At 39.2% G+C, this 9,352-nt stretch overlaps 1 protein-coding gene across 5 annotated transcripts in view; it reads left to right on the forward strand.

Annotated features, from left to right (window-relative positions):
* LOC111342534 (uncharacterized) overlaps positions 1-9,352 on the forward strand; it is a 35,911-nt gene that overhangs the window by 26,004 nt on the left and 555 nt on the right. For 2 of the 5 annotated variants that reach the window (XR_016002292.1, XR_016002295.1), the window contains one exon: positions 2,223-2,359. Coding sequence is in view for 2 of the 5 variants with exons in the window: in XM_088762699.1 (XP_088618825.1) it covers positions 3,310-4,124; positions 8,759-8,795 (852 nt within the window). In the remaining 3 variants the exon portion in view is untranslated. Of the gene's footprint in view, positions 1-2,222; positions 2,360-2,836; positions 4,125-8,758 lie in introns of those variants that run through there. The other 3 variants (XM_088762699.1, XM_088762700.1, XR_016002293.1) reach the window with 3 other exon arrangements.

The following is a 9,352-nucleotide window of genomic DNA, read 5'->3' on the forward strand; positions in this document are numbered from 1 at the left end:
AAAACTTGACAAGCTGTCATTTGAAATTAGCTCTCATAACGTCCCTTAGATCAAAAGCTCGAAAACTTGGCGCTTTTCGTTCACATTTTCCGACGTGCTGTTCAAAAACTTGACTAGAGAGCTCCTTTATATAATGCCACTATCGCTAGACTCAAAAAAACGAGTTTGGTTTCCTTCCATGTAATTAGGAGAACGGAAAAGTTAAAACTCTTGTGTTGACTATGTTTCTTTTTCACGGAAAAAATCTGAGGACAAATATCGACGCGGACGGGGGTTATTGCGTGATAACTGTCTTGTGATCTTGCACCACGTGACGTAAAGTAACCAATAAAATCGCGCCAAAATTAATGGGTGGGTTATAAGTAACAAATATCATATACGAGATATGACTAGTTACGTTGCACATGGTGAGTGATAATCAGAAAGCAAAACTAGCAAACGCCATCCGTGATAATTCAGCCATCACATTAAGACTGGCGCATAATGCACTAAATGGTTCAGATGAATTGATGCTGACAAAGACACAGATAAAGAAGATATAGAAAAAAATGCATGATAACGAAGGTGTTTACATCAAAATATCTAAACACAAGTGAGAAAATTAAAGTAGCAAGACAAGGTGGTGCACTATTTGGCTCCCTGTCGTTGGTTTATTGCCAAAACTGGCACCAGTTGCAATGCTATTGGCTAAAAAAACTGCATAAGCACCAGCAACAGGTGCTCCAAGTGGTTTGAGTGGTGTAACAATGAAATTGATATTTGGAAAAGGCATGATTGGTGGTAGTTGTATGATTTGTCAAGCCTCCCTAAAAGCATGTTGACGCCAAGTCAGAAAGCAGACCTTGAAATGACTGTGCAAAATCAACATGAAATAAAAATAATGCCAAAAAAACATAGCGCGGTGGTCTGCTTCGAAGTGTGATTGTATCAATTGGTTACCTTTTCTTCTCAAAGCATTGACAGACCGTGGTCTGCAGGTAGATGGTGGAAGACGAAGAAGGTCAACTAATGTTTTTGTACTCCCTGCAGTAAAAAAAAGGCGGTGACCTCAAGGATCTACTTTACAGTCCTGGTTTTAATTACAATGCCAGAATGGATATGCTCAAAGTATTGAGCAAAGGTTTGCAGGGAGATCGTGGAAAAAAGCAGAAGAAGAGGAAGAAGGTCAACTAATGTTTTTGTACCTCCATCCGAAAGGGAAGATGGTGGTCTTCTGTCTCCAAGCCGATCACCACATTTTTATGGTTTTTGGGACAAAAATGTGCTCGGAACGATTTTCATATATTCACGGGATTAATACGAACCAACATAATGACCAGCTATCAGTTGGTTTGTTAGCTCAGTTGGTAGAGCACTGCACCAGTATCACAGAGGTCGTGGGTTTAAATCCCGTACAGGCCTGAATTTTTTTCAGGCCTTATTTCCACCACCACATAAGTAGTGTTCATTACTGCGAGGATTGCTCCTATACATTTCACTGATATAGAGTGTTTTAGGTGGTGCCTCATCAGACGTTTAAACAAACAAGAGAAAGATCCACAAAGACCCAAAAAAAAGCAAAAACAATAAGTCGACAAATAAGATTATTCTGGAATCTAATTTCTAGTATCTATCAAATACTGCAATAAAACGAAAGGCAGAACAATCAGCAAGGAACAACCATCAACTCGGAAGTTCGAACTATCTTGCTTTGGTGACGAGCTTTACATTAAATGAAGGTGACGTGACTAGTCACGCTTGCGGACATTATGAAATACAACACTAATTACTTCACAATTAAAGAAAATTTTTGGGAAATGTTTCAAAATTGTGAGGACAAAATGTGAAGCTTGCGATCGGTGAGAAAGATCCGACCATCAACATATGACGACACATTTCCTCGGGAAAGTCCCTGTCATGCATCATCAACTTTCTATTTTAATGACGCCATCAATCGCGTCAGCAGAATCAATATTCTCTCTCTTTTCTCAGAATCAGAACTTAAACAATAATAATTTTTCTCAGAATTCTTCTTCATTGTGTCATATTATTTCCTATAAATGGGTCAGTAAAATGGAAAAAGAGGTTTGAAATACATCTGATTGAACATGCGGGCCAAAACCGCATACCATACCGCTGAGTATGCGACACGCGCGCGGCCGTTGCCAAGCTAACGAACTTTTACTTTTCTAATCAGCTTGTAACACCCTTACCCGGATAAGAATTCAGAAATTTCTTTCTAGGTTGTCATCGAGTAAAGATAGCAGGACCTGGCGGAATAAACAGCAAGCCTAGAGGCTAAAGCAATGAAGAACGTCGAACCATAGTTGGCTTAGCAGTATTTATTTGGCACTTCCGGTCCTTGACCTTTCTGGCTGGCAGTGAGTTTTCGTTAAGTAGTTGACCAAGAATAGCCTCATCGGGAATATATAAAACAACATAGTTTGTTATGTGAATATTTTAGTCTACATACTGTATGCTTTTACGCTAATAATTAAGGAGCATATCGTGACTTGTTCATCTTATGCTTAGGACTCTATTCTAATCTATAGATTCAGGCTGGATATGGCATAACATTTGTGCATTCATTATCTATTGTTTTCATTTTATCCCTTAATGCTCTCGAGTAATTTCTAAAAGATCGCGTGAAATAATGATAGCCACAGGTCAAAAAATGAACCATAGTTTCCGTGTGACTCTGATCAAAACATGACCGTACTATTTATAACTCCTCTCGCTGTGCCTCTTTTCTTTCTCACTTCTTGTCAAGCTAAGCCCGAGAACTGCAGCGAGGCTCAGTGCAAGCTATTTAAACAATAGAGTGTTTCTGTCGAGGAACTATCGGCTGATAGTTGCCCCGCGGAAATTTGATGTTCTTAAAACAAATATTTGCTCGAGAAGCGATGCTTCGAGGGCAAATATGCTAGTTTTAAGAGCATCAAATTCCCAAGAGGGAACTATCAGACCGATAGTTCCGAGACATAAACACTCTATTGTTTTTATTGTCCACCACTAAATTTTCTTCCGCGCCTACAGCTTGTCACAAATGTCAATAATTCGCAACCGTACATAATACGTTATACCTGTCAGAATTGAAAAGTCACTGTTTTTCCGATCTGCCTATAACTTCGCGGCCGTCAAACTATTCAAAACTTTTCACGGATGAGTACTATCAATCCAGGTATTTTCCGCGGACGGACACTATCCATCCGGGTATTTTCCGCGGGCGGGCACTATGGGCTGATAGTGTCTCTCCACAAATGAACACTATCACGTCACGTGATCGATTTAAACCAATAAGAACCGGAGATAATTTAGTGGTGAACTATAATGTCGATTAGAGAAGGGTTTGCGTTCGAATTCCGCGTCAAAGCTTCCGCAAAGGGTGTTAGAATAGTCTACTTAAATTTGAAGTTCCGTAACGACAGCTACCTTCTTTTGAAGTCAGCGAACGAGTTTCTCCCAAACAGATGGATTTGGGCGAATTCGATCAATGAGCCAATGTTGTCTGTGTCGTATGACTATGAAATTTTGTCCATGGGCCTCCTTAAATACCAAGCAAGTACTATGGATGCACTGTTGGAAGATCAACCAAGCGGATGCTTGGCGAACTTGAACTCGTCATGCCAAAACAAGGTAATAGCAAGAGCACTTCTAAATATGACACAGACTGAGTCAGGTGAACCTCCACGGAGAGATATTGTGTGTGTTGTGACGATTGTAGATTATTTTGATGACTTTTTATGGTGCTTCTTTGATGGAAATGTCAAATTCCAGTGTTGTGAAACGAAAAAAGAGTCTGCCTCAATTCAATGTGAGCTGAATGTTCAAGTTTGCGGTTGGTTCAAAGCTTTTTATGGCATTCTCAACATTTTAACATTGCTGATGATGCTTTATTGTCCAGCGTTTCTCCTTTTCCTGCCCGATTTCATTTTCAATCTTCGAGAGGAGTGTGAAAGAGAGGAGCGACGCGAAGCCTCAACAAGTACCGATGCAGAAAATAACGATTCAGTTTCGCTATTGACTTTACCTATTCCTACTCAGAGTCAGCAAGCTAATTCCCAAATTATAAGAGAGGAGTGTCGCGAAAAGGAGCTACAATCAAGAGTCAACAAGAGTGGACTGACACATGAACAAAAAATCAGGTATGGATCAACAGATGCAGCTTCAGCAAATATGGATGCAGAAAATAACGATTCTGTTCCTCCTGTAACTGCAGCCACTCCGACTCAGAATCAGTAAGCTAATTCCCAAGTTAGCAAAGATGGATCAAAGAAACATATGCAAAGTTTACTTTATATAGACGAACAAACTCCAATTACCTTCTCCTATTTTCTCAGGACTCCAACCAAAAAATGTACAAAACTATTTTCATTTCATTTCAAGTTTGCATTTCTCTGGTACTGTGTTATTCCAGTTTTCGTGCATATACGATTAGGATTAAACTACGTTGTAGAAGTAAATTTATGGAGGAGGTGCATAAAAAAAACAAATGCATCTCGGTAGGACCACTGTTTTCATCTGTTTTAGATTTTAAGGGTCCATTGAGCACACTTATGGCTCTCGCTCCTTTCATCATGATTCTATTCTCAAGTCTTAAGGATTTCCCTATTAATGTCACCGACAATGAGGAAATTAGGCCCGCCATATGCCTTATTGCAGACGAAATACTACCTCAGTAGGAGAGGACATGATCCTATACTTAAGAAAATTAGCGTTAAACAGTTACAAGGTAGCTTCCTGTTTAATTGCCTTTCACCGAAAAGCATTCGCAAGGTGTCTAGAGTTCTTTACACATTGCTGTATTGAGAAAACGAGCGCTCCCTGGAAACGAGTTAAAACTCTTTTCATCGTTTTGTGGGTCTTACTCTGGGAATTCTTTTTAGTCGTAGTTGTTGTTGTCATTTTTGGAGGAATATCCCCCTTACTATTATTATTCGCGTCATTCTTGCTCGTTATTGGTTGTTCACCGTTCATTTGTCTGCTTTTTTTTCTGGAAGGAAAGGCATGCAAATGCTCCGTAATGGAAGGATCCAAGAATGAATCCACGAAATACGCAAATTTGAATTCGAATTTGAATTTCGCACACAAATTGTTAAGGTAGGGGCCAGGTTCCTTCTTGTTGGATCTCTTCTATGTTGTTTTCTACTCATATCAGCATTATATGAAGACGCCTGCTTCGTGGGGGGCCTGTCTTCTCGATTTGTAAATCGCATCTTTGGTTTGGTAATTTCTGGGTTAGTGTTAAATGCTTCAGTCGTGGGTCCCTATGTGGCATTCTCTATCGTTGCTTCCACAAACATTTATCTTGGCTACTATGACCTTCAAATGCGCTACCAGGAGGTGAAGAAAATTATATCAGAGAATGGGTGCGGTGCAATTCCAGAAGATCTGTTTTGGCACATTTGCGGTGAAGCGTCGCATTCGAATCACAAAGTTCTACCAGTCAGACCTGAAGTATCTTCGCTCCGACGGAGGGCTAACGCTCGAAACGTCAGCTTTTGTAATCGTTACGGTGGCCAATTTACCATTTCAACTTTGTTGATATATCCAATTTAGACCTGAAGTATGCCGCATGCTTGGAAAAATAGCTATCATTTTGATATTTCTATTTTTGGTTTTCTGCTCTACGTTTCTTGTGATTGATGCGAACGGCACTTCAGTAGTCCCATCAACAATTGCGTTTTTCTTGAGCGAAGTTATTCCTAGATTGTTTTTCGACATTCTTAAAAGATTGACTAACGAAAAGCGATTTACAGGCGGGGCAAGGGTAAGAATGATTGGAGAAATCAATAAGGCGGTTGACGAGTACGAGGAAAGAAAACGCAGCAGGGCTATATAATATTTTGCGAGAAGCTTATTTAGAGAATGAACCGGCTTAGGACTATATCGCAATGAAGGTTTAAGATAATCCAAACGTACTGCGATCTTTCGTGTGTCCCTTTTTCAGCCGTTGCTGGGTTTCGTTACAAAAGGACGCCTTAGGTTTTACTACTTTTCATATTCATTCCTTTAAATTTCTCCAAAGTGAACACTCCCATTTGATAAGAAACAAACTAGAAGTTAGATTAGATATCTCATTGATTTTGCCAGTCTCAATCCTAATACTAAATGTGCTATGTTCTGTTACTCAATAATGTATTTTACGGCCTCAGTATTTAAAATAGATATTTTGTAAATTACATTCGTGATCTTGCTTTTTCTTTGATATTTTTGAAAATGATTTCATAGATCATTATTCTTTCCCTTTTTAGGCAGAGAGTCCGGCATATGACCTGCTACTAGCTTTCGAAGCTAAACCGGAGGTTAAATAGAGTCAGATCGTGCGCAATTTCTTCCAACTTCGTTTTGCAAACACTTTTCTCCTATTGCAAGGTTGTGTTCACGCTCCAGAGCGATTAATTCTAAAACACTCACTAGCTTCAAGTTCTAATGATTACAACAATGATTACCAAAAAAATTTGAAACACTGACCAGCTTCCAACGAAATGATTTAAACAATACTGGTCTGTGTTATTGCAAAATATCACCAGGTGTCATCATCTGGCAGATCAATTATTTGCCTTAGCCTTTGGCTTCCCAAATAGTTGTCCCTTCTAACCAGATATATTTATCCATGTTTTTCTTAATCTCTGCTGACAAGTGATGAAATGCACCAGTCACTTTGTTCATAGACCTCTAGCATGCCTACACTGGAATGTTGATACTCCTTCATATATTGTTTTCAAGGCGTAAATTATGTTTATGGTAAATTTTTGTGGGTCAACCAAAGCCTCAGAAACCTCAACTGGTGTCTGAATAATTGTTAGCAAAAGTTATCTGCTTTGGTGCCACGCTTCCTGCGTTTTCCTTCACAGCCTAGACCAAACAACGGCCTGCTCGCAGGCTAAAACTATGCTTTCTTCAGTTCCTTCGACAGAGACAAAATCAAAATCATTCAGTTACAGTTACTTGCCTCAAAATACTCTTCTACATAGTTTTGCAGCGACAAGCAAACCGAAACTCTATTTTATCTTCAATAGCCTCCGATCAAATACATTCTTCCGTCTCCGTTCTTCGACTAAGTGACCATGTATTAGACGACGGAAAAAGTATCATATTTGAACGGCTTTCACGTGGGCATAAAGACGTGGGCTCCTTATTTGGAAGTTGTCTATTTGGACTTTGCCCGGTGCGTGCGGAATACGTTATTAAATTGCAGGTTGTTTACAAGGAATAGACACGTGATAGGGTGAATTCCAAGATAGTTAAAGGCGAATTTGATTGGTAGAAAACGTCTAAGCACATGAGAATTGCTCACGAAGGACATGAATCATCACACTGGGTAGATAAGCTCACAATTCTTGTTTATGTCATTCTTGGTGTGTATTAATGTTGGGTTGATTCCATCGCAACGTATCTCGGTGTCCTAATTTCATGACGTGATTGGCATGAGGGACGACACTCTGGCGCAGCGATTGGCACAGGCACACCCCAATGCTGTGATCTGATCGGTGTGAGATACGTGCCCTAAGGCGGCAATCTGATTGGTACGTGATACATACCCAAATGCTGCCATCTGATTGGAATCTGGCTGTTTTAAATCATAACATAAATGAGTGAAATTTGTAATCTGAAACAGTTCTTGATTAAAAATTGAGGCTTTAACTTCTAATTAGGGCGGCGAGTGTCGAAAGTAATCCAGGATTGCTTTTTTTTGCTTTAGTTTACTTTGTGATCGGTCAAGAAATCTCGCGCCACTCTCTCAACCAATCAGATTTAAAACCACAATAAACCCACACTTGGTCACTTTGCAGCGCTTTGGGCAGTGTTTTTTTGTTTTTTTGTTTATTGTTTATTTTTTTTATTTTGAGTTCTCACTGGCTCTTTAAAAGGTATTTTCCTTTCTCCTGATTAGCCGTTATGATTACTTTGGTTTTGATTTTACGACACTCAATCCAAAAGAAAGCACTCGTGGATCTTGAAAGACAAAAGACGTCAGTTTAATCGTAGGACTTGAAATGCGGCTGGTGCATATTTACTTTTCTCGTACAATGCATTCCTCTTTCAGGTTAATTCTCTGTTCCACACAAAATGAGCGCAAGAGAAAAATGTTGAAAATGTTATGGGAACTTTGCTTTTTCTGGGAGACCTGGCTAAGTCTAAATCATTTCAACATCATTAAACAGCTGCTTTCCGAATACCACTTACAGAGAAAGCTAGAAGATGTAGACGTGATAAGGAGTAAACCCGACCTAGAAAATACTCGGTACCGTAAAATAAAACTGCGCCATTTGAAATGAGGGCGGAAAAATTCTAAAAAGTTTTAAAATCTATAGGAACGGATTTAAAAGCTGATATGAAAGAAAACATTGATGGGTAAAAGATACAATAGAAATTTACCTCCTTTTCTTATATTGAAATGAAAATTAATCCATGAAAATCCAAAAGTGTTGCGCCGTATGCTGCAGGGGCACTCTTCTATCGGGGGCAAGCTGCATGGGTTACAGATGAAACTTTATTAATCTCTGCTCTATGTCAAGCAGTGAGTCATTGCGAGATATCTTATAAATTGTTCACGAATTCGAAACAGTTCTATTGTTTTGGAATATTTTCCTAATATTCATTATGTTTTCGAGTATTAAAAGCTTGTATAAGTGCGAACTAAATTGATAAGTATTATTGAAAGATAGGATCTACTCTGAGGAGAGGATGCTTGTCCGGTTAAGACCATCCACAAGGATCACAACTGAATTATAGAGAGCTATATTGTGTCAATGCAATCATCGCATCCTTTCAGATACGACAATGTTGTCCACAGATTCATGAGGCAGTGAATTCGCCTTTATCACTGGGGAGGGACATCACGGTGTGGGAGTATGAGAAGTTATCGCACGATTGCTTGGGGAAATCCAAAGTTCAAAAGCAAGAATCAGAAGATCAGTGGATTCAATCGTCATAAATGTTTATTACGGTAAAGTGATATAATAACTTGTTTTGCAATGTATAAAGATTGCTAGGTAGTCTAAATAGGCAAAACATTCGCATTTGAAATCGAAACACATACACTTTGTATATGAAATGATATTTTACAGCAAGTCTGCGCAATCATAGCACTTTGACTGAAAACAGTCGCTGTCATACCAGTCATTCTACAACCACTTTTACCATTATATTTATTTTACCCTAAGGTAACACTAGTTTAATGCGAATTCCAACTTGCTTTCTAAGACATTACATCCTAAACAAAGCTAATCACAAACAAACAAAGGAAAATAAACAAAATGGCTTGAATGAGACACTTTGGGTTTCACGTTTTTTTCCATGAGACCTTCTCTCTACAGGGACTGCGGAGGGGGAGGGGCTGGTGGGGCCGCGGCCCTGCCACTTTTTT

This window comes from Stylophora pistillata, chromosome 6 (genome assembly GCF_964205215.1).
Source record: "Stylophora pistillata chromosome 6, jaStyPist1.2, whole genome shotgun sequence".
NCBI lineage: Eukaryota > Metazoa > Cnidaria > Anthozoa > Scleractinia > Pocilloporidae > Stylophora > Stylophora pistillata.